Source organism: Glycine max, chromosome 10 (assembly GCF_000004515.6).
Source record: "Glycine max cultivar Williams 82 chromosome 10, Glycine_max_v4.0, whole genome shotgun sequence".
NCBI lineage: Eukaryota > Viridiplantae > Streptophyta > Magnoliopsida > Fabales > Fabaceae > Glycine > Glycine max.
This window is the reverse complement of record NC_038246.2, coordinates 1,752,107-1,777,592: the sequence shown is the minus strand read 5'-3', so window position 1 is coordinate 1,777,592 and position 25,486 is coordinate 1,752,107. Positions and strand designations below refer to the sequence as shown.

Sequence of the window (25,486 nt, the reverse complement as noted above, 5' to 3'; positions counted from 1 at the left end):
TAGCAAAACTGGAACTTGTGCCCTCCTGTACGGAGTATGGACTAGGCTCTGTCGCCATAAATGAAGGTAAAATAATAATATTCAGAAGGGAGAAAGAATATACAATATGAAGTTTTCTATTGAACCTTATTCGAGATAATAATATAATCAGATGGGGTGAGCACAAAAGAGAATGACCTAGCATGGGGTTCTAAACAGAATTGGATGATGAATTCTAAACAGCGATAGTGAAACTTTGAACAGTTGCCATCAAAATACTGAGGACTATAGACAGAAGCAATGAAGTCTTGTGAAATCACATCCAACACAAAACGAGGACTCATTTTCAAGTTGACACAAGCCAGGTCAACGTATCTCACCACTTTGTCGGGTGCTTCTGCTACTATTTGTAGGGGCAGAGCTCTGACTTGAGAGTTGCACGTCAGATAGCAAGACAGACCCACCTTGTGAGAAAATTAGACCGACAGAAGTACCAGAACTATTTCCAGAAGAAGGTATTCTGGCCGAAAAGGATTCCTTTTTGGACCCTGACATCAGTTCAGGCCAGTTCAGGCCGAAGGTCCGCTGATGTTGAAGGAACCAATTGAGACAGCAACGACCCAACTAGGTATGGAGTAACTGGCACATCAATGAGAGAAGATGCCGATGGACTGTATCTCATAGATCCCAAAGAATGGTCAAATTTGCACGTGGAGCCGAATTTGCAATGCCCATTTTGCAAATAAAATGCACAAGGTTGTAACCCCTGTTTTCTAGAAAACAAATTCATTAAGAAAAAAAAATCCCAAAATAAAACAACACAAAATGCAATGCTGCAACAAAACATGAGAATGTGCTTAAGAACAATTAATCCTTCCACCTTAAATTCACGCTTCAAACAAATAATATAAATCCTTTAATCAGCCACTGAACTCCAAGAACCAGAGAGGAAAAACAAATATATGATTTGACAAAGCTATATTCACTACTGCTACATGTGGCTAACTCCATCATGAATGATTGTATTTGCACATGCATTATAGTCACAACTCACATATTCACAACTGCATAGCTTGTTGCATCTGAAATCCATGCAGGGCTACCTGAATTCAAGAGGAATAACTTGTTCTTTCGTGCATCCAATTGTTCATTTTTCCTCAGTAGGCAGAAAAATAGTTGACCGTGAACAAAATTTATTTGCAACGTAATGATGAAACCAAATCCTTTCCGTTGTAGCCCTGGTTCAGATCCTATGTTTAAATCTCATATTCCCCCCAAACATAATGCAACATCAAGCATGCAAAACTCAACTCAATATAGAATTGAAACTACTGTGCTACAAATTTAACATCAAGTACATCATCAATATATTGGCATTTATACTTGGAAACTGAAATGCCTTAACCATTCAAAGATGATACCCATATAAAACATTCATGAGATAGATTTTATTGTTAAAAGTAAAACATAGAACTTTTAGACATATATGTAAAATATAGCAAGTCACATTAATATCATTTTAACTTGAAAAGAAAAATAGAGTAAACAGCATGTTTTACATTAGGACTGTGTGTATGTGCATGTGCATGTGCATGTGTGTCACTAGCTTTTTGGAAGGTTGGTTTTTGACATGAAATGAGGACTTCAATGACCAAAGTCTCTTGTGTAGAGGGCATGTGTGTATCCATATAAAATCAATCATGTGCTTCTAGGACCAACTCTGCAATTGTACAAAGCAAAAGTTGTACATTATCTCCTACTCCAGATTGACTGCTGTCCGTGTTGACCGTAGTGCAACTGAAGCCAGGTTACTGAGTTAAATACTAAGCAGGGAAACACTAATACTATCAGGGCCCAAGGCACAAAAAGAGCAGATTGTCAAGTACCTACAGATTTTGATTTCTAATAAGAAGGAAATGCAAGTATTGAGCCCTGAGAAGAATAGATGTGGTATTCACACACTTGTATATGTATCATACAGCATAATTGAATCTAAGAAATTAAACAGACGATCAAATAATCAAATCAAGTGAGTAACCACATACCGGACGTAAAGGAAGTCCAACAGGGCTAAGAAGTGGCTGTGCCACAACATGATCCTGAGGATGATGATATTGACAAGCTAATCCAAATTTACAGTCCCCTGTTCTCAGATAGTATTGGCAATCTGGTTCACCAGGTCTTTTGGGATATAATTGTTCCTTCAGGTTGCTTCCTGAAAGGCCAGTGGAAGAGGGCAGCAGTGTATATGGTCTAGCAAAAGCTGATGTTGGTGATGACAACTGGGTCACTCCATATAAAGATGTAGCCCCAACACCAGGTTGAGTGCCAGGAAGTGCCTACACCAATTTAAAAATGTCAGAATAAAGTGACTCCTAAAATGAAGAAAATATTGACTTTTCACCACACACACACATCCCTCTGACCGAATAATGATTCCATCCAGGAAATTGGACAACCCCTGGGGAAAGAAATACAGGACCATAAGCCCCTTGCACATATGAACCAGGCAATATAGGAGGCCTGGCCACTCTCAAGCTCGAGGAAGCTCCTACATACTGTTCAGGCAGAGGAACTGTAGGAGACTGCACCTGTTGATAAAATTGAGCAGCAGATGCTGGCAATGATGTGCCCGCCGGTTGAGGATGATGGAATTTACAAGATATACCATATTTGCACTGCCCTGTTTTCAAATAGTAGGAGCATTCTTTCTCATCCTGTTTAAACAAAAGGCATGGCTTAACATCGCATAATTTGCTGTCAATTACGCGAGGGAGAAGAAGAGCAAAAAGAAGTGCCATTATCATACCGACCGTAACGGGTATCCATAAACATTTAGTGGAGCTTGGCTTAAATATTCACCTCCATTTTTAGGATGGTGGAATTTACAGGATGCACCAAATTTACAGGTTCCAGTTTTTAAATAATACTGCTCATCATAAACACCAAGTGTTAATAACCACATTAAATTGGAAATATAAGAAGTTTCTAGATTTTACATTGAGCAAATCATTTAAACGGGGAAAATAATTATACCTGACACGGAGGTTCCCCCAACCGTTCTGGGTAGTCCCCTGTAACTCTTACCGCCGCAACAACCTAAGCCATAGTTGACTCAATTGAGTCAATACATGTCTATACTAAGACGAACAAAAAAAAAAACTAGTCATCTAATTTTTCTATCTGTCATCTACATTCTTCTATGCTTTTTGGTTTATGCAACATGAATCCAATTTACCCTCTAAAACTGGACTCTCACTTTGAAATGACACTCCCCAATGAGAAAGTCAAAATTCAACTCCCCCTTTATCACTAAAAACACATCAACTATTAGTGAAGATTTGGACAAAACAATAACCTTTAGAAATAACACCAACTCTCAACACCAGGGGAAAAAAAGGCATGAAAATAACACCTAATACTAAAACCAAGAGCAACAAGACACTTCCATAGAATTCTAACCTAATGCAGATTATCTCAATTCTCATAGTGATGGGAAAGTGTTACCGCAGCACGATCATGAGGGTGATTGTAACGACACCTGCCACCATATCCACACACCCCAGTCCGCATGTAATACACACAATTAGGCACACCGGGTCGCTCCGGGTAAGATTCGCCACCACCACCCAGCGTCAAATGCCACATCGATTCTACACCAAAAATCAAAAACCCTAATTAGAAAGAGAGAAACAAAACCCCTAACTTCAACATTAAGGAAACCCTAACAGAACGGAAAGAAGAGAGAAACAGACCTTCGAGACCAGTGTCGGTGCCCGGTGAGCGCCATTCGGGTTGGTTCACTGGGTTGTGTACATTTCTCGCGGGGCCCCGACCGTACAAGTCCATGAAAACGGGTTAGTGTTTTGGTTGTTTGCAGTTTGAAGTGAAGAATGAATCTCTTTCGTCCTACTAGAATGTTCTGGAAGATCGAAGAGCTCTGGTGTTGTTTCCTCGTTGCAAACCTGATAGAGAGAGAGAGAGAGAGAGAGGGGTTTTTCACACTTTCTCTGTTAACAGGTTTAATGGTTTGGTTTGGTGAGTAATGAGCATGTGTGTTTTGTGTGGAAATTACATTGTTTTTTCAAAAAAAAAAAATTATCGTACCTAAAAAAAAAATAATGAGGGGAAAATAATATAAATAAATAAATAAAAAATTAACTTTCAATACAAAGACAAAATAACTTGTTTTCTTTTTTTAAAAAAATTAATCAATTGGCTAGAGAAATTGGGAAAAAATTTAACTTTTCTTTCTCTTAATTATTTTATGGCTTTAGCGTATAATATATTTTTTTTTCTCTTTAAACCTCTGTCTAATCAAACGAGTACACAAATAATTTAATTTTTTCTTCTTTATTTTTCATTTTTCTTATTGTTTCGTTTAATGGAAATGAAAATAACGGAAATCATGTAGAAAGAAAGATCTAGAATAAATATATAAGATTTTTATTATTTCTATAAAAATAAAAATAGATAAAATATGTGCTTTTACCATACTTTGAAAAAATAAAAAATTTAATATCATATTTTTTAGTTGTTGATAAGGCTGGTTATGTTTATTACTTTTTTTAATGTTAATTTGTCCTCATAATTTTCATGTAGATAAATCTATTTAAACAAGTTTTATGTATTAAATCAATTAAGAAATAAAAAATTAAAATCATGCATAAGAAATCAAAAATAATAAAATTTTCAAAGGATTAACATGTCATTAATTAAATAAGTAAGAGAAGCATTTTTAAAAATTTTAAAATTAGAAGAGCAATTTAAAAACTCAAAATAAGATAAATGGTGATACTTATTTTTTAACCTAAAATAAATATTTAACATGGGTCACGGTCAACACTATTTCTCTACTACTTTATATTTTAGTGTTAGCTGAAACAATAAAAAATAAAATAGAATCTAAAAGTTTGCGTCTATAACATCGACTAGTAGCTTGGTGTTGTGGTTAATGCTAACTTTTTTACTACAAAACTCACATTTCTTGTAGTGAACAAAAGATATTAAAGTTGAGGTGCAATTAAGTAACCAACTCCTGCAATTATTAACCTATGACAAAATTGGTGGTAGATTAATATCTGAGATCCTTTATATCAAAAACCTTTTTAATAATATAAAGGCCAAATAGTATATCTTGTTAATTGTTGAAGTGAGTGTATGAATAAGAAGTTCAACATTAGATAAAAATAAGCACATTGAATAACATATAAGTGGATAACAATAAGGTCCACATATGTTTCATGTTTCAAGGTTTTGAGTTCAATTTGATGTGAATTCATTTGTATGGTAAGTTGGTAACTGTGTTATGACTGATGACTTATAATGCATATAAAATGTGATTTAGGACAAACATATCATACATTATAGTACAATGAACCTAAAGTTTGAATAGCCTACCCTAAATACTAGTATTCGTTCCCAATAACTAAATTCTGCTAGTACAAGCGTTCCTATTTTGAAGGTTTTATCAATCTTTTGTAGAAAAGCAATAACAATGAACAAACAGTTAAAACTAAAACGTGAGATGAAATGCACAGTTTCAATAAACAAAACAAAATTAAAAAAAAAAATACAAACCTTCCCCTTATTCGTTTTAAAACACCCAAACTCCTCACACACTTTGCTGCACCGTGTTTTAACAAAAACTTAATCACACATTTTATCAATTCTTATTATTTTGTGAATTTTCCACCTTTTTTTTCACGATTGTTATCATGAAAATTTTTAGTTACCGAAGTATTTTACTAATGCTGATGTGTCACTAGAAAAAATGACTGTTATGCTAAAATGGATATATTAAAAGAACTAAAATAAAAAAAATAAAGAGAGAAAATAAAATTGTTATTTTATTAAGAATTAAACAAAATATAAAATACTTAAAATAAAATTTATTAATTTATCAAAAAAAATATTTCCATAAAAAAACATTTTAACCAATCTTAAATAGAATTTTTTGATGTCTTTCGTATTGAATTCTCTAATTATGACACAAATATTTTTTCAATTATAAAAATTCCCATTAAACATATGCTGCATAATTGGATTAAATAAATAAATAAGTGATAAAAAATATTATGTAAGTTCTGATTTTGACCCGATTTTAATTAATTTGGATAAAAAAGTCAAATAACTTAATTGGTCTTTTATCATTTTTTTTAAAGTTCATTTTTTATCTTTTATTTTTCAAAATGATTTAGAATGATCCTTTTATTTATCTAAAGTTAACACCCTTGATGAATTAAAATATTGATGACTAAAAATCTCCGCAAAAGGGTGGATTTTTTCTTTCTTTCTTCATCTTCTTCCTTTTGCTTCTTCTTCCTCTGCAACTAAAACTATTATGCACCAGAGCAAAATTAACTCAGCACTAAGATGCATGAACAACCTCCTCAATTAAACCAAATACTAGTAGAACTCCCTCCTGCATAATAGCAAATCGCACCAAGTAGTACTCCCTCCTGACAGCTTGCAGACTTAAAAAACACAATATTTCAGACCATCAATTAACCTCTCCTTGATCATGTTAAACACTCCAAGGAATTCAAAATCCAACTCGAAAATGAGTAGGCAAAATCTGCTCTTCGAACTTTCAACCACTTCCAAGACAAAATTTGTACATGATCCAGAATCTCCAAAGCTAAAACAACTCAAGTCTAGCATTTGAAATGACCCATAAACTATAAGAGCAGGTGCACATATATACTCTTTAAAAGTCCACAAAAGATTGATAGTACAAAATCAAAAGTAACCCCCCCCCCCCCCCCCAAAAAAAAATAAAATCTGATCCACACATTCACAGCCCCAAAAAACCAAAATCAAATAAACATCAAACAATGAAACGAGAACATATCAGAGAGATTGAGGAGAATGTCATGCTTCCAGCCTTTGTTGCAGGCAGATCAAAGAAATTGAGGTTGGGGAGGAGAGGGTCGGTGGTGGTGGTATCACAACATGATTGTTGCAGTCTCTGGAGGCGATTTTGAGAAGAAGTCAGCGAAGGAGAGGGCCTTGGAGCCTCGGAGGAGTGGTCGTGGGTGGCAAAGCGATGGTTGATGGAGTTGGCAATGACACTCACGTTGGGAGAAGAACAAGGGAAATTGATACACATTTTTTAGCGGTTTTTAATCTCCACTACTTTTAATTACTATGAATTATTTTTAACCTATTTAAAAAATAAAAGAATCAAATTAACCTAAGATAAAAGTAGGACATGTGGCATGACTGTTATGACTTTTTTTTCCAGGTGACACGTGTGACATACGTCACACACATTTGCGTTAGATCAACGTGATTCTTTCTAGAGATGAAATTGAAGTTCTTGCTGAAAGTTATACGATACGATACAATTGAGCGTGTGGCTATGCGAAACAAATTCGAAAAACCCTAGTTGGATTTCAGAATTGGAAGAAAAAGAATAAGAGCATGGGGTTTAGAGTGAGAAATCTGAATCCCATATACCGAAAGTGCGTAACAAGGTTTTCGTCTTCTAATTTTCTCCCACCGGTGCTGGAATCACTTAATTCCCATCCGTTAGAGTCTTGTTTAACTGAAAATCCCGCGTTCAAAATCCCAAGGAGATGGCATTTGGGTCATAGTCATTCCCACCACGACGACCGCCACCACTACCACAAAGAGGGAGAGAAAATTTTCCGGCTGGGACTCGCCGCTGACATCGGTTTAGCCACCGGAAAAGCCTTCACCGGCTATCTTTCCGGCAGCACTGCCATTATCGCCGATGCCGCGCATTCCGTATCTGACGTGGTAAGTGCTAACTCTCACTCGATTCCTAAGTGCAACTTGTCGTGAAACAATGTTCATTCTCAATTCTCATTGTTTTTGTGTTGTCGCAGGTTCTTAGTGGCATAGCTTTGTTGTCTTTCAAGGTTGCCAAGGCGCCTAGAGATAAAGAACACCCATATGGTCACTTCATTTGTATCTACGCGCTACTCCATTTATCTCTTGTGCATCAAGTTACTGTTTATTAGATATTCTGGGAGTAAATCATCACTTTGGTCCTTCAAGTTGTGAATATCCGTCAATTTAGTCCATATGTTTTACTAACGTCCAGGGACTAATTTGAAGGATTTTTCAATACTTAAGGGTTCTAATACTTGAGAGATTACTTATTTAAATTGTTTACTTTAGGGACTATTTAAGAAAGAGAGTAATGGTTTAGGGATGAACTTGATTGTTTATCCGATATTTCGGATGCTAACATTTCACAGGCCAATAGTTATTTGAATATAAATGGATTGATTATCTGTTAGTTTACATATAATAATAGTTAAATAATGCTCGTTTGTTCTGTTATTTTGTTGTGGTTTCTCTTTAGACTAATGTTTTCCATTCGTATGTTATTTACTGAAAGGTTTCTGTTTCATTTATGATTATATTTTTTATATATGGCCTTGTATCTCAGGACATGGTAAGTTTGAGACTCTAGGAGCTCTTTTGATTATCTGTTAGTTTACATATAATAATAGTTAAATAATGCTCGTTTGTTCTGTTATTTTTTTGTGGTTTCTCTTTAGACTAATGTTTTCCATTCGTATGTTATTTACTGAAAGGTTTCTGTGTCATTTATGATTATATTTTATATATTTGGCCTTGTATCTCAGGACATGGTAAGTTTGAGACTCTAGGAGCTCTTGGAATCTCTTGCATGCTTTTGGCAACTGGAGGTGGCATTGCATGGCATGCTGTAGACATTTTGATGGTATTGAAATTCAAACTTTAATCTATTTGTTGCTTCACTTATTCCCATGAACTTTGTGATTTAAAGAAACTTTGATTGAGCTTTTTGTTAGACTATGTATGAAAAGTAGATATTTTTTTTCATCTTTTCAATACTTGAAGTCACTGTTATACACTTGCAGGGATTGTTCTCATCTGGTCCTGAAGTGGTTAGCCAGACATTGGCACATGGGCACAAGCATAGCCACGGACATGGTGGACATCACCATGGAATTGACATGGAGCATCCCATCCTTGCTTTGAATATGACAATTGTGTCAATATGTGTGAAAGAAGGGTACTGCTATTACTTAATATTTACTTGTACTGGCTGATCCAAAAATAATAATAATTTACTTGTACTGGGCTGAGGAGGTCCTAGTATTCCTGATGCCTATTCTAGTCACCTGTGTCCTATGTCACTGTTATAAATATGCTGACTTTGACTAATCCTTCATTGGGTGGTATCTGATACTTCTCCACCGTAGGTGTAAGATACAAACCAATAAAGTTTGATGCAATCTCAAGTCAATGAGACAGATACAAAAGGATAATTAGTTAATTACTAAATAGGAAACCTTTAGAGACTAACATTTAATTGAATGAAAACCTGGAAAAATTAATTAAACTATCATTGTAGTTATGTTAGCTCAAGCACTTTACTTTCCCAGGGAATGCGTTCCTGTGGTCTTTACTCCTACACTTTGCCTCACCTGACATCTGAACCTTGTAATTTAAGTTTCTTTCCTTATTTCTTTCTTTTATTGATGGACCCTATGCTTTGATTAATATGTGCATTACTAGGTTTTATTTTTTCTGCAAGACTTCAGTATTTATATTTGCTTTGCATATCTGTAGGCTTTACTGGATAACAAAACGAGCTGGTGAGAAGCAAGGGAGTGGACTAATGAAAGCAAATGCATGGCATCATCGTGCAGATGCAATTTCATCAGTAGTTGCTCTCATTGGAGTTGGTAAATAACTTAGTTCTTTGAAAGGTTATTAGGTTTGTTATTCAGTAAAAGTCCTATAATGCTGGCTTCTAGTACAAGATATGTTGTCAATAAGGTTTACTTGCTTACACGGCATTGTTGTTGGGTTATGATTATTAATTGTATGATATTAATTATACAATCGCATATAAGTTATAAGTTTTTTGTGGACATCTTTTAAAAATAAGAAGTGGTCATTTGTTCATCTAACACCAATGGTTAATGCTATAATTTATATTTAGCAATTTTTATTGTGTTTGGATTTATGAATTCATGAGCTTTTTTTGTTCATCTATTTTTTGGTACATTAATAATGGTTTTTCTGTTGTTGTTGCTACTGTTATTACCTAAATTGACACAACTAAAAGCATGGTCACTCACCTTATAGTGGCTCTGAAGTCTGAATCTGAGCTTAAGATTTCTTATGTAGACAACTTGTTTGATTTAGTTGAATTCATCAGATGACAGATGGTGCTGTTTTGTTTAACATTAGAACACCCTAAAAAATTAAAATATAACTAGTGTTGTGTTTACTGTCTACATAGCACAGGCTTTGACTTTGGATACTTGATCCATTTATGTCTTGGGTCTTGCTTAGGTTCACTAACAATAGATTTTCATCTCTATGTTAGGAGGGTCTATTCTTGGAGTGAAGTTTCTAGATCCCCTTGCAGGACTTCTCGTCTCCGGCATGATTTTGAAAGCTGGAGCTGAAACAGGTTACCAGAGGTACCTATATCTCTTCCCTGGTGTATACATGTCAACCACATTTTGGAACCTAAGTTAAACATATGGGAACTAAGTGTGATCCTGATACAAGGATACAACAAAATATTGAACAAACCTATGCTAGACATAGATGACATGTGTTGGATACCTACAAATTAGATTATATTTATCTTGTTGGATATAGCATCTAATTAATGTAACAAGTTTACTTGTTTTCCCCTCAACTTAGAGGGATTTTATGTGTGTAAAGCATTTTTTTTATGGATGGCTTTGTCATTTTGGACTGATGTCTTAATGATGCACATTTGGCATATGTAAATTGATGAGTCCTTTCTTTAAGACATACTAATGAGCCCAACTAAATGACTAATACAATGCAATTATTTAATAATAATTTCAGGCATAGAATTTACTACCTCTTTGTCCATTATTAAGATGGCAGAGAATACAAATGGGTGTAAAGTGACTCAAAATGTGTAACCACTTGGGGTAAACTGATTCCGCCTAAACTAAGGGTGTTAGAAAAAAGTTCTAGTTTCTACTCCACCAGAAGTATCTATAGGCAATTCTGATTATGTCCAAACTTCTAGCTCTAATGTTCTTGTTGCTTTTGATCAATTATCAGTGTCTTGGAATTGGTGGATGCTGCAATCCCAGCACAACATTTGGATCCTATTAAACAAACAATATTGCAAGTTGATGGTGTCAAGGTTTCTTTTTTTCCAATATTATTTTAAAAATATTTATTTGGCAACCTTGGAACTTTGCATATGATTTCTTTTCCAATGTCATCTTTTTACTTGAAGAAATGCATCAAGTTCTGCTTTAATTTTTTGCATGCACTTTAACCAGGTATACATTAAGTTTGGTGTTATGCATACAAATGTATGAATCTAGATTACATTCTTTTTATTTCTATGTAAAAAAAATTCAATTTGTATGCAGGGGTGCCATTGTTTAAGAGGAAGGAGAGCTGGTTCATATCTTTATCTGGATGTACATATTGAGGTCAGTTCTGAATATTTTTTATGTCACATGCAATATGTGTCATGAACTCATGATTGGACTGCATGCATCAGTTTTCAGGGTCTAATTTTTAGTTTTACCTTGCAGGTTGATCCTTTCTCTAGTGTAAGTGCTGCACATGACATTGGTGAAAATGTTCGTCATCAAATTCACAAGTCTCATCCTACTGTGGTTGAAGTTTTCATACACATAGGTCTGTTTTGTAGTTTTATATTCTTACCTTGGCTATTGCAGAATGGTAGCTATTTGTTATGACATTTTTTTTTTAATAATTGACATACTTGTTAACAGAAGTTACTTTGTAGCAAGGTGATTCACTATAATTTTAATAACATAGTTGATAGTTGTGAATTGCAAATTGCATTGAATTAGATTTAGAGATACAATGAAAAGTAACTTGAAATATATCATATAAATGATGTATAGTTCTCAATGTTATTATTAACTAGGAATTGACAAAAGTAAAAAAAGCATAAGCCTCACAAAACAAAATCATTAGTTGTGTGTCATGTCTTCAAAACAAAAACAGGGTAAGTATTGATATGGCTAGGTAAGATGCAGTTCACTTTGTCAAGTTTCTGCTTTAAAAGAGTGAAAACTGAGTAATGGAATACAATGTTGTTAATGGCGGATGGCGGTTCATGGCGGAAAGTCAAAAATCCGCCATAAAAATATGGCGGATGGCGTAGCGGAAAATGGCGGATGTCATGGCGGACACAAAAAAAAAAAAAACATATATATAAACTCATTGAAATTGAAAAAAACAAAGGATTGCATTCAAATAAACTAAAAAAGTTTCATGAGTTCATACAATAATCAAGTACCAACACCAAATAAACTCATTAAAGAGTTCAAAATAAGAAAATGATAAAAACATAATGCAAAGTGCAAAGTGAAGGTTAAGGCTCTAATCATCTTCTCCAATCCCAACATAATCATCTTCGTTGTTATCATATGGTAATGGAGCATCTCCCTCTCCCCCTTCCCCATCAGACGCCTCAAAATTGACCATGATTTCTTCTTCTTCAGATTCAACATCAATATTCTCCTCAACATCTAGATCCTCATCATTTTCTTGGACTGCTTTTTGCTTCCTTGATGAAGATCCAACAACCATTGCCTGTTTTTTAGAAGTTTGGGCAGCAGCAACACTTGTTTTTTGCTTTTTCCGCCTAGTATACATCCTACACTCTCCAACCCCTGAAGCCTGATACACAGTTGCCCAATTTAGAGCATCATCATCTTCAAATACCAAATCATTTCCAGCATCATTATCATCATCTTGATCCATCTCTCCCACGAGCCATTCATTGCATACATCAATATCATTAAGAGAAATTGGATCAATTTCATCTCTTGCATTATATCTTTGCTTCAATTGTTGGTTCTATTTGACAAACACCAAATCATGCAACCTCTTGTGCTCAAGCCTATTTCTTTTTTTGGAATGAATCTACAACATAACAAATAAATGTTGATTTCAATCTCAAATATACTCCAAATATAACTTGATCATCAAAATTAAATAAAATTAAAAAGTATAGTTAGAGTTTTGTCACAATTACTTGCTCAAACACACTCCAATTTCTTTCACATCCTGAAGCACTGCAAGTCAAACTCAAAATCTTAATAGCCAGCTTCTGCAAATTTGGAGTTTGTGACCCAAACATTCGCCACCAATATGCTGCGGGTGCGCTTAGAAATCTTCTTCATTAAGTCTCTGGGCGGCAAGCACCTCCTTTTTTTTCTATAAATAGTATGATAAAAGTTTCTTACTAGGAGAATGGGTTTTCCTTTGAGCCATTGCAAAGTCGGAACCAAAGTGGTCAGCACCAATCTTGTAAAGATGCAACTCGGTTAGAATTTTCTGTTGCACATCAAATTGTGGAATCAACTTCTTAATGCACTCAAACAAACCATTGGTGACCTCAAAATCAAACTCCAAGTCAGTGTTGTCATAAAAGAACTCTGGATTTAAGAAGTGGGCAGCTGCATGCAATGGCCTATGAAGCTGACAATTCCATCTTTTATCAATGATTTCAAACACATCTTTGTACTTGTTTTCATTGTTGTTGAAAGACTTCATAATTGTTTCTTTTGCCTTGTCCATTGCTTCATAAATATAGCCCATGGCTGGTTTCCTTTCACCATCCACAAGACGAAGCACTTTCACAAGTGGAGCCATGACTTTAAGAGTGTAAACCACACTATTCCAAAAAGAAGGCATGAGCACTACCTTTGCAGCTTCTTTTCCCTTAGGCTCCTTAGATAGCTTGTTCAAGGTCCATTCATCAGAAGTAAACATCTTTCTAATATTGGCTTTCTCTTTGTGAAGCCTTTCCAAGGTTAGATAAGAAGTGGCAAATCTAGTAATAGCATGTCTCACCAATTCCCTCTTGTTTGTAAAATTTCTCAACAAACTTAAGGTACTAGAATGGGCATAGATAAACCCAACTAGATTAATTGCCCTTCTAATGGTCTTCCTTATCAAGGGAAGCTTCCCAATATCTTCAAGCATCAAATCAATACAATGAGCTGCACAAGGAGTCCAATAAATATGTTTCCTTTTCTCCTCCAACAACTTACCCGCTAAAACATAGTTGCTCCCATTATCGGTTACAACTTGAACAACATTCTCTTCTCCAACTTCCTCCACAATGGCATCAAGCAACTCAAAAAGCTTTTCACCTGTCTTGATGCAATCCTCCCTAGGAAGGGACCAATCACTAGAACCATGAGCAAGAGGCTCCAAGAAGATTGTCTTCACAAAATCAGAACCATCAACAGACTTCAAAAACATGGTACCAGCTTGAGAGTTAATAAAAAAATTAATGATGCATCTTTGTTTCCGATCAGTCCATGCATCGGACATAATAGTACAACCATACTTGACCCATTGCTCCCTATGGCCTTTCATCAAATTTTCAGTATATTCAACTTCCTTCTTCAAGAGTGGAAATCTGATGTCATGATAGCTAGGAATGGGCAAATGTGGCCCATATTGACCAATGGCTGCAACCATGTTCTCAAAGCTTTTCAATTTAATGAGGTTGAATGACAAACCTGCTTGGTACCAAAAGCGAGCAATATGTTGATGCACCTTCAATACTTCATTCTTATCCATTGACTCTCTTATGTTCATTTGCCTCAGCATCTCCATTTTTCTCCGATTGATTGCATTTTCTGGATTCTTACAGAATTTGTCCATTGGTCCTTTTTTAGTCCCACACTTTGTCTTTGCACTTGCAGCAGCATTACAAGAATCCGCAAACTCATCTTCTTCACTTCCATCACATCCAATCGGTTCACCAAATTCAAAATCTCTTATATTTGCCATATTACCACTGCCAGAAGTACTGTAAGTGGTCCCGCTTTTTTTTGTAGCCATATATTCCTTCAACTCTTCAACTACATTTGGGGGAGTTTTCTTGCAAGCTGCAACGTTGCCCGACTTCCCAATCAGGTGTTGTTTGGCTCGGGTTATTCCTCCCTTAGTGATTTTTCCACAAAAATTACAAACAATGGTGTTTGTATCTCCTTCCACTAGTGAATGGCAATATTTCCAGCCTGGGTCTGCCTTATTTTTCCTCGTTGCACTTGCAGTAGCAGCATCGGATGATGGTTCAGCCATTTAAAATCACTAAAAAGGGACTGAACAGGAAAAAAAAATTATGGTGTCAAATACGAAAAAAAAAAAAAGGGACTGTTAACAGTAAAAAGGGGTGTCAAATAGCAAAAGGAAAAAAAAAGTTGTAGACAGAAAAATGGGGTGTGTCAAATAGCAAAAAGCCCAAATCAAAAAAAAAAAAAAAGATCAAGGTTGGCTGACCCGCGTCTGCGTCTTCGTCTTCTTCGTCTTCTTCACGAGACAGAAAGAAGAGGCGTCGCGGTCGCGGGAGGCTGCGTTGCCGGGGCTTGCGCGAAGTTGGCCTTCGTCTTCGTGTAAGGGTGTCGCGAGCGGCGGCGGTTGGGTGCGCGGACTGTGCGGGTGTCGCCTGTCGCGGCGGCGGCTGGGTGCGGCGGGGTGAGGGAAGGACGCAGAGGTGAGGGAAGGACGCAGAGGTGAGGTGAGGTGCGGCGTGGGACAACATTTAATTGAATGCATAACCGGGTAGGGTTGGGTCGGGTTGGCCCAACTCCTACCGCGGACAAAAACCAAGCAAATCCCGCCATTTTCCGCCACCCCGCCATAACCGCCACGACCGCCATGGCTATGGCGGCCGCCATGGCGCCGCCATCCCAAACCCGCCACGCCACCGCTATTCGGTGGCGTTTTTTCGCAAATCCGCCACCTAAATCCGCCATGGCGCCGCCATGGCCGCCATTTAACAACACTGATGGAATATGACCGAATAGGGTGCAAAGTGAGGGATAGTGTCAAGCCCATGTTTTAGAAGAATGAAATCTAAGCAATGGAATAAAATGTCAAGTACTGAATTAAGGTATGTATGAGATTATTATTGTTGTAAATTATGTGATAGAAATTGTTCCATTTACCAAAGTAGACATACAATGTACCCTAGAAGTAGAATTAATTATTTTTCTCTTGTAAATTGTGTTTTGTATTTATTAGGTTTATAACCATCGTGTATATAAATCACCTAAGACTGAGTGCATTTTTCACTCACCTAACAGTAGCTAAAATATTATCTCCTTTGATCTCAAGTTGGCGTTGTTGATGGATTGGCAAGTGCACCAATTCCTCTCAAGCAGTAAAGTTAAAACGAAAGTCTAAGTGTCGAATTCATAGGGACTTTGTTTGTACTTAGGTAGATGAATATTTTATTAATAAAAGAAGTTAAAGAAAATTGATTTGAAAAAATTATGAGAAAAATAATAATTTAAATTAGCAGAAAATTAAATCAAACAAGAGAAGAAATTAAACAAGAATTTAAATTGATTAATTAAAGACAGAAAAATTAGAAAATCCAATAGTATTGCAGAAGTATATTCAGAAGATGAGAATGTTGGGAATTTAATTTACCAGAGCTACTCTTTGATATAATGTTAATGATTTTTTCTCTATTTATAATTATTCCAATTTACACCTGCATCTACTAATATACTCTAACTTCTTTGGTCCTTCGCATGAAAGAACCTAATTTATATATTTTCTCTCTCAAATTCCTTTACAGAGCTAAAATAATAAATTGCATTAAAAATATAAATGTATAACAAGTTAAACAAATATCAATATATCCTTAGTGATGACTTTATTTAGATATCATTTCCCAGTTCTATTAGAAAATAACGTCTCCCACCTAAAACTTACCATGCAAATGGGTGATCAAGCTACAAATAATAATATTAAGCACAAGAAAAGATAATGCAAATGTAATATTCATAAATAGATAAGATAAATTACAAGAGTAGTATAAGAAGAGAAATAACAAGAGTAGTTAACTGTCAAGTTCCCAACAAATGGGGTTTAGTCTCTCATAGTCATAGGAGGCTTTACAACTGCAAGAGGGAAATATTTAGTGAAAGAAAATAAGATAAGGAAAGAGGATGGAAGGAAGGAATTGTTCCTAATGATTACTTCTCCTTCTTCTAGCCTTTGTCTTTCATAAGGAATTGTATTCTCTTAGAATTTATGTGTGTTTTTTCCTTATTCCCTCTTCTTCTTTTATAGGTGCAAATTAGCTTAGTGCTAAGTGGGCTTCTCGCGCTAAATCCGCCTTTACTTTTCTTAATTAGCCTGTTTTCGTTAATTAGTCATGTTTTCCTTAATTATCTTGCTTTTTTTTGTTTTATTTTACTCACTAAGCATCATAAATTATCACTTTTAATATTCTCTGCACAAAAATTTAAATGATGTTAATTTAATAATTATTTGTTCAAAAAGGAAGAATTAAGAGAAAAAAATTACAAATTCCTATATAATTTAACCCCAAAATATACTCATAATTGGTAGTTATCAAGCATCATCTCTGTTTTGCATCCTTATTTCAGCCATTGTCAAGGCTGAAATGCAGTATTTTGTCTTGGGTTCTTCTAAACCAAACCAATTGTCACTGTTTCAGCACTGTTCATGAAAACTATTCATCAGTGCAAGTGACCATTATTTATGTATAGAAAATGCTTAGCCTGTTATGAATGTCAAAAGGGCAAATTTAAATCTGTCACCACTGGTCCTTCTTGCTATCTTATTTTACTGACTATATATCAGTGCAGTGGTGGATGTACATACATAAATAGCTTAAATATGTATATTTTGCCTCCCTAATTTTGAATATTTAAACCCCTTACCCCTAATTTTTTACTCCTTTCATGTATTTATTATTTTTATTTAAGTATTTAATTTAAAAAATTTATTTTATATTCTTCCCAATTGACTCAGTAGAATAGGATAAGATAGCTATCTTCTCCTATTGTATTCCGTTGTTTGTTGCGTCAATATATATGATAATGTCTTAGATCCATTACTTTATCAGTGCATGGCAAAGATATGCCTAATTTTCTAATCATTCAGCTTTTATCTTCAAATTATAGCCTTATGATGACTAAAATTCACTAATCCCAATGACATATAGTAATGAGGTTTTCTGAAATCTAAATCTCTTTTTTTTTTGTAGTCGATGCCATGTGTTCTGCCATTTTGAATCATTTAACTCTAAATTTGTCCTATTATTGTTTCTTTTTATAGATCCTGCCATGTCACATGCTTCTCATCAGCGAGATAGTTGGAGTGGAGACATGAACCAGAGCAGTATTGTTCCTGCTGAGGATAGTAACATTGAAGGAATTGTTTCTGATATCATCTCATCAAACTTTCCACAGGTAACATTTGTTTGTGAAAACTAGAAGACAATCAAAATAAGTTCAGTTTGGAATTTGGTGTGGGTCTTTCATCTATTGGGGATTCTTTGATTTTATTGATTAGAAATGAAAATATTATTCTTCAATTGGTTCAAGTTCTCTTAGCCATAAAATTTGGGGAATTAAATGATTGCTATTCTCTTTACTAGTACGAGTGTAGGTTTTTCTGTTTCAATATTAATTGAAGGTGGTGGGAAGTAACATTGTTAATGGAAGTACAGTTGTTTTTTCAATCTTTAATTGTCTCTAGCTGGTTTTCAGATGTCAGTTGAGCGCATAGCACGTCACATGTTTCAAAGCAAGATAGTTCTTCAAATTGAGGTTTCCATGCCACCTGATATCCCAATTGGGTAATTTCTATTGTCTTAAACCTTTAGTGAGTTTGATTGTGAATTGGGTCCATCTCCCATAGCAACTTACGTTTATTTACCCACAGACATGCAATGGAAATGGCAAAGCTAGCAGAGAAAGAGATTTTTAAGGCTGTCTCGAATACTATTCATGTTAGCATTCAGCTACGTTTGGGGCAACCATTCCCACAGATCAATCATACTTAGAACCATCCATGGATGGTGGAAAGCCGATTTTTTTGCAACTCCATGCATCCTTTTAGTATGATTTAAGTTTAATAGATTATTACAATATTGCTTTGTTGCAACTCCTACCTAGTCTCATACTATTCCATACTAGCCAATTACTTTGAGAGGCTCACAGGAGGTGGAAAGGTAAGCAGACCTACTAAAACCGAATATATTTGCGCCCATTAGACGTTTCATACACTGTTGAGTTCCCTCGTCGCCCTGCAAAACTACTGAATATGACTAAATAATGAACCCCCTTGAGTAATACAGTTTTTAACGGCAAATTTATGTCTTTGTTAGCGCCTTGTGAGTTATTCTATGATATTTTTGCAGTGGGTTAACTACGTACGAACATCGAAATATTGGCGCCATTTTATGAGATTTGCTTTTTTATTGAAACACTTCTGTTCATCTCTCCTTTTTTTTCTTTGTCGACTGATCCATTACTCATTTAAAGGTGTAAAAATATTTTTTTTAACAATCAAAGATTTTCATTTTCATTTTAAACCACAAGATATGGATTAAACTTAATTACAAATATTACATGTGATATGTTACCAAGATTTTTCAAGTCCCACCAAAAGAAAAAGAATTAAATTGATTTTGTTTTACCTAATAACAAATACTATCATTTAATAAAGGTTATATCTGATGATTTTGGCATAATCATTACTGTACACAACTTTTGAAACCGTGTACCTATACGCCACCCAATGGTACTCCAGCAGTTTGAGTTAAATCACCAATCAAAATTTAATAAATTTAAACAAAAATTGAGATGGATAAGTTTAAATAGAATATATTGTTCTGAAAACATTTATTGCCCTCGTAATTTTTATTTTCATTTAGAAATCGAGTATATCGGCCAACTCGTATAACTTCTATTAAATTTTATTCTAATTAGTTTCTCATGGTCGAACCAAATCAAATTTAAAAAAGAAAAAAATATGATGATAAATTGAAGGGGAAAAAACAACTTCCAATACCTTACCGTGCACGGAAAAGCTATTTTTTTTTTGAGAAATAAACTATTATTTTTTATGAAGAACACTTCATGGTAAGAGAGCCATTGATTAGATAATTGTAGTATGATTAACAATGTCCACATCTATTAAATTCAGAAAAAGGGTATCATCACTTCAATGGCACTCTCCCTTTCCCTTTGACAACAGCACAGTCAATTTTATGATCTATAATAACAAATAAATCCAAATAAAAAAATGTAGAAAAGCTCAGAAGGATCCATTGGTAGTTTTGTAGAAAATTCTTCATTCCCTTATAAAATAGGTAGTTCATACCATCATTGCCTCCAAAAACAATAAAACACAAATTGAGAGAAAGAAAATGAAAAAGATGAAAGAAGACGAACAAAAAGAAGATAAATGGTACATAATTTGAAACTTAGACTGAGCAAAATGTTCTGTTCGACGAAGAACACAGGAGATATGACCGATTTTGCTGTACACACACACATACGTGATCTAATTAAGGTTAGGAGTTGGGACTTTAGATTTTGGCCAATTGTGAACAATGAAGAGAGGAAACTCAAGTTCAATGTAAGAACTACCCCTCCAACAAAGGGGATTTTCTTCCTATGCCATTTAAATCTCATGTACACCATTCAATTTTTTATTAATTTCAACATTGCCCTTTTAAATAGGCTATATGGATTGTTAATCTGTATTGGCAATCCCTATGGCTTGGCAACAACCTTTGACTTTTTGCCTTTGAATTTATCAAGAGGAGCACTATTGCCAAAAGGTGGTTCTTCTTCTTCTTGTTATTGTTGTTGTTCTTCTTTTTCGACTTTGGAGGGGAAGATGGGTAGGTCGCAAAATCGCTGGATCTTGCGGGTGAATTTTTAAGCAGAGACCTTGATGGGCATGCCGGTGCAGTGGAAGGCAAAGGGGAGGAGGACGTTGGTGCTGCATAGGCGGCGGTAGGCAACAACAAACTCAAGTTTGGAGAGGGATAAGGCATGGGCGAGGTGGAAGTAGACATTCATGTAAGGGAAAGGGAAGTTGTCAAAGAATTTCTCGCTAGGCAAAGAATGGGGATTCTCACCTGGTTCAGCTCTGAAGACATCTTTCTCTTCCCACCATTTTTGGACCTTCAATTCGATCTCGTGCAGATGATCACGCTGCGCAAAGCTCTTGTTTCTGCCCTTGCTTGCCATGTCCGAGTGGTGGCGGAACATGGATGGGTGATACTTGTGTTTGTGTGTTAATGAAGTTTGAAAATGGAGAAAAGAGTGCGCGAGGCGAGATTGCTTGCGACAAAGCAACACGGATTGACAATCTGTATAGACCATACGGATTACAAATCCATATAGGCACACGAGTTATCAATCCATATAGGCATACGAATTGTCAATCCGTATTGACAACACGGATTGTCAATCCGTATAGGTAGAATACAGTGGAAAAAAAAACTCACAACTATTAAGTGAAGGGTACTGTTGGGTCTATGAAGAACTATACTGGGTGCACAGGAAGAAAATCTCCCAACAAAGTACTTATGGGCTTTTCTGACCTGGGCCTATTGACCTATCAAACACAAGGTAATTGCTTCTTGCATTCTCCCAACGACTTCCTGAACTTCACATATTGCTATTGTGTTGTATACCCATTTTCATTTTCAGTTTTCCACACCTTATTGATTTTGTGTCGTATACAATTTTCTTAAACTGTAATTCATTCTATGGCTTTCTAGCAATGGATTAACTACGAATCAATCAAACCACGACTAAAACATAAGCCTAAACCATTACAAAAAAAGTACATACTATTTTCTTTTGGTACATGAATTACATTTTTTTGTAACGACCGTAATTAGAGTGTTTGATTCCTTAGTGAGACTTCATGTATTTCACAAGTTTTAGTTCTTTGGATCGACTATATACGAGACTAATTTTTAGCTTGAAGACACTTAAAATTCTTCATCCCTTTTCAATGGTGTATTATGTGATAATCAAACCAAATTACATACTATTTAAACTAATAAGATAATGCTCTTACATTCTTTGTCACTCACCAATTTAAACTTGTACAAGGTTCAATTCCCCGATCAATTTTGAACATATACTTCCTCCGGTCTTTATTATAAAGTTCAATTAACTAATACATGTTAAGGAATTTAGTTAAAAACATTAAATTGGCCTTAAATTAGTATTTTTTTTCAAAATTATCCTGTAAATAAAATTAACATTAATCTAGTTATGTTTCTTCATTATCATGTCATTTAAGAACTAATGTTAACGAAAAATATTTTTTTGAAAAGTAATTAATGCATCTGAAGTTGCAGATTGAATTTTATAAAACTAAAAGGATCAAACAACACTCCTAAGTTGGACCTTAGGATAAGGATCCGAAAGATAGGCGCATTAATTATTAAGATTAATTGGCTGAGGAATCTGTTACCAGACATTAAATTGTTACTACAAAGTTTCAAAAACTCATTTAAATGAAGCATTCTCTTTTCTTTTAATCTAAACTGGACACAGTTTGTGTCGGTTCTCAAATGTCCCAAATGGATTTCTCCATAGTAGCAGAATCCCCATGTGGAAGGTGGTGGTGAAAGTGATTCATAATCTGCAACCTCTGGTGGGTTAATGTATCTAACTCCAATCTTTGCTGCTGCTGTTTTTGATTCTGTGGTTCATGCACCCTTGAAGTTGCACCCCCAACGCCCAAGAAATCATGAACCAAACTCGAATTACCAGTACCGATCTCTTGCTCCACGTTCTTCATCAATCCTTCGTTGTGGTCACTTAATTCCCATGAACATTGTACCGAACATTCTCATATCATTATTGTTGGAATCGAATATCAGTGACATTTCTTGTTGCCCCTTGTGAAAAAATTGCATGTGAGATTGATCAGGGTTTGGATGATGGAAGTGGTCATAGGAAGAAGAATTATGGTTGTGGTGAGGACCAGCCATGCCGCTAATAACAAAGTTTTTCTGCATCATGGTTGGAGAGTTAATAATAATGCTATTATTATTATTATTATTGCTTGCAGTGGCACCCATTTGTGCTGCTTTCTGCAATAAAGCCGTGGCAGACATGTGAGCTGATGAGGCAGAAGCGTTGTTTTGCAGTCTTGGAAGTGATTGAAAGCAGTGGTGTTGTCGAGCTGAGTTGAAGAGGGATGAGACATGTTTTTTGGACCACCAAAGATTGTACTTCCTCTCTTCTCTTTTGTAAGAAAAAAAATTCTCACATATTAAAAAAGTTAATTTATTTTATTAAATTGTTACTTTTAATTAAAAATAAATATATTTTTTTAAATTATCATTTATTGGAATTTGATATTAAACATAAATTTTTTATTAAATAAGATAAAAGTAATTAAGTTTTTCTTGTATTTAAGGACAAAAATTTGAGCTTTTTTTCTTATAAAAGAGAAGGAAAGAATTACCTGAAGTGGACTTGAATGGCAATGGGACAATGTGTTCTTGGAGTGGGTTCTTAGGGTCGTAGTTGTTGTTGAATTCGGATACAGTAGTGTTGTTGGAACTAGTGCTTAGAGGCACTGTGGTGGCAATAAGATCCGGCAATTCAATTTGCTAGGTTGTTGTTGTTGGTGTCATATTGCCACTCTTTAATGAGTGGTTTACTCGGTTGTTTTCTTCAGTTAATGTGTCACAAAAGGCTCTGTGCGTGATAAAACTGTCTCTTCTGCAAGATTCAGATAAATATAACGTGTTGAATGTTGACATGTACTGGTAGAATTAGGAGGCACTTTAATGCTAACTAACAGTTAAGAGACATGCAGAATCTCACCATTTAGACAAGATGATTTTTTTTTATTTGGTGTCTTGACGTTGTTCATTTATTGAGAGGATAAGGCAGGTAAATAAAGAGACAAATTATTTCATTCTAAAGTTATGATATTAAATTTAACAACTCTTGTACTTGGAATTATGGCTCCACCTTAATTTAACACGAAAAAAGTAGAGCCACATCAACTCAATGTTGTCATATGTACATGTATTTTGTAGAACTGCAAATGTAACAGTTGTGTTTTGACACGTATTACTCAAAATTCAACTTTATGTATCTCTTATTGGATCAGTTAGTTTACAGTATATCTTGAGAATCTGTTTCTAAGTAGTTTATACAATTGACCTGATGACAGTTTGATATATAAGAACACTTGCAGTTTTTAATATGTACTAGCTAGTTCTTAAGAATTGTGAGAAAATTTGTTAACAGAATTTTAAAAACTCATTTTAAGTTGTTAAAGAAAGAAATGTTAGAAACACACTTTTTTTTCTTAAAGATTACATCATTAAAGTAAAAATTGGTTGAATTTTCTAAGTCTAATGTGAGATTAGAAGATTCACTATAATTAAGTAACTTCACTGTGGTTGCACCGTTGGAAATAGTGTACGAGCCAATGGAGTAGACTCACATGGAAGAATGGACCACACCAAATGAATAATAATGGTGAGTAAATGTTATCTGTCAAATCCAGCATGCAAGTGTTTTATTTATGAGCACAAACTACCATGAAGCATAATCTAATGAAAAATATATCGTACGTGTCAACACTTCTTCATGTTTCTCTGCAACAAACCAATGTATCTAGTACTACTGTATTACTATTATGAGAGAAATGAATTAGCATATTATTATCTAACCCTCTAAAAATTAGCTCCCATGATTGCCTTTTGGACCCCAAAAAATCATGCAAACGATTGTACTTAAAATTTAAAATTGGTTCAGGTTGGTTTTAATTGCCGGTAACAAGTCCGAGTTAAAGAGAAGTTGTGTTAAGGCCTTCGACAATCAAAATAAAACTCACTGGTATATTAAATATGGTAAAACATCCTGTGCATGTTTAGTTTACAGTCAAAAATTTTACGATGCGTGTTTTAATGTCGATCGAATAAAAATAAAAACAAGAGTTCTCTTCATTTGTAAAAATAATTTTATTTTTCACTTAATTTTCAAACATTGCTCACTCTTATACTAAACATGGTAATAATAATAACAATAATATTAATTAATGTCTACCTTGGAAAATATGGTTCCCCAATCACATTTGTATTCCCTAGTGCCACATGTTTTCTGGTGGGCCTTCCAGTCAGATTGGACAGCATATCTTCTAGAGCATTTGTCACACTTCCATTTCTTTTCACCATGTTATCTGCTGTAATTTTTTTTATGCCAGTGCTGTCTCCTAATGCACGAGCTGGGTTATGGTGGACACATGATGGCTCAGGGCACACATAAACCCTTTTCTTCATCAACTCATTGCTTCCTCTCTGCCTCAGCTTCCATGGAGGATTGCGACCTCTACGGTGCAACTGAAGGTTTTGGTTCCTCTGAAACCCTTTGTTGCAGATCTCACAGACGAATCTATTTGTTGCCATTAATGTGGTTGGTGATAAAGCAATAACTTCAGCATTCGGATCTGTTACATGAATCTCATCCATCACCACCACCGACTATTCCAAAATGATAATAGTATTCATAATGATCATATATGCTTGTTAATTTGTTGTGTTGGTTACTAAACTAAGTCTGCACCAGGGTACTTTGTTAATGATTCAGATTTTTTTTGTGTGTTTTTAATATATGTTTTTTAATTAATATAATGATTGTTTGTGGCTAAC

At 35.0% G+C, this 25,486-nt stretch overlaps 2 protein-coding genes, 2 long non-coding RNA genes, 2 other non-coding genes and 1 pseudogene across 7 annotated transcripts; 1 reads left to right on the top strand and 6 right to left on the bottom strand.

Annotated features, from left to right (window-relative positions):
- On the bottom strand, window positions 1–4,012 carry LOC100797047 (zinc finger CCCH domain-containing protein 32-like; annotated as a pseudogene). Its single transcript, XR_416202.4, has 7 exons — window positions 3,735–4,012; window positions 3,487–3,632; window positions 3,016–3,078; window positions 2,789–2,908; window positions 2,406–2,696; window positions 2,025–2,318; window positions 1–745 (listed from the first exon to the last, which is right to left on the bottom strand). The product of XR_416202.4 is annotated as a zinc finger CCCH domain-containing protein 32-like (transcript).
- A 2,167-nt stretch (window positions 4,013–6,179) lies between these two features.
- On the top strand, window positions 6,180–19,056 carry LOC100796505 (metal tolerance protein 2). The gene is made up of 13 exons (XM_003536181.5): window positions 6,180–7,099; window positions 7,226–7,743; window positions 7,833–7,902; window positions 8,601–8,698; window positions 8,859–9,013; window positions 9,574–9,689; window positions 10,340–10,436; window positions 11,062–11,146; window positions 11,382–11,444; window positions 11,550–11,655; window positions 18,109–18,242; window positions 18,543–18,631; window positions 18,718–19,056. Exons 2-13 carry the CDS (start codon window positions 7,405–7,407, stop codon window positions 18,836–18,838), a joined length of 1,473 nt encoding a protein of 490 aa, XP_003536229.1. The 5' UTR covers window positions 6,180–7,099; window positions 7,226–7,404; the 3' UTR covers window positions 18,839–19,056.
- LOC102665433 (uncharacterized) lies at window positions 12,971–13,490 on the bottom strand. Its single transcript, XR_005886897.1, has 2 exons — window positions 13,239–13,490; window positions 12,971–13,146 (listed from the first exon to the last, which is right to left on the bottom strand). It is a non-coding gene; the product is annotated as an uncharacterized lncRNA (long non-coding RNA).
- LOC121172983 (uncharacterized) lies at window positions 14,443–16,274 on the bottom strand. Its single transcript, XM_041006289.1, has 2 exons — window positions 15,292–16,274; window positions 14,443–15,113 (listed from the first exon to the last, which is right to left on the bottom strand). Exons 1-2 carry the CDS (start codon window positions 15,847–15,849, stop codon window positions 15,006–15,008), a joined length of 666 nt encoding a protein of 221 aa, XP_040862223.1. The 5' UTR covers window positions 15,850–16,274; the 3' UTR covers window positions 14,443–15,005.
- Window positions 19,057–19,929: 873 nt separating the features above from the next.
- Window positions 19,930–20,007, bottom strand: LOC112998250 (small nucleolar RNA Z155). Its single transcript, XR_003263287.1, has one exon. It is a non-coding gene; the product is annotated as a small nucleolar RNA Z155 (small nucleolar RNA).
- A 79-nt stretch (window positions 20,008–20,086) lies between these two features.
- LOC112998238 (small nucleolar RNA R41) lies at window positions 20,087–20,175 on the bottom strand. The gene has a single exon (XR_003263277.1). It is a non-coding gene; the product is annotated as a small nucleolar RNA R41 (small nucleolar RNA).
- Window positions 20,176–22,230: 2,055 nt separating this feature from the next.
- On the bottom strand, window positions 22,231–25,281 carry LOC102665339 (uncharacterized). Its single transcript, XR_001383026.2, has 3 exons — window positions 24,885–25,281; window positions 23,284–23,543; window positions 22,231–23,060 (listed from the first exon to the last, which is right to left on the bottom strand). It is a non-coding gene; the product is annotated as an uncharacterized lncRNA (long non-coding RNA).
- Between the last annotated feature and the right edge of the window lie 205 nt (window positions 25,282–25,486).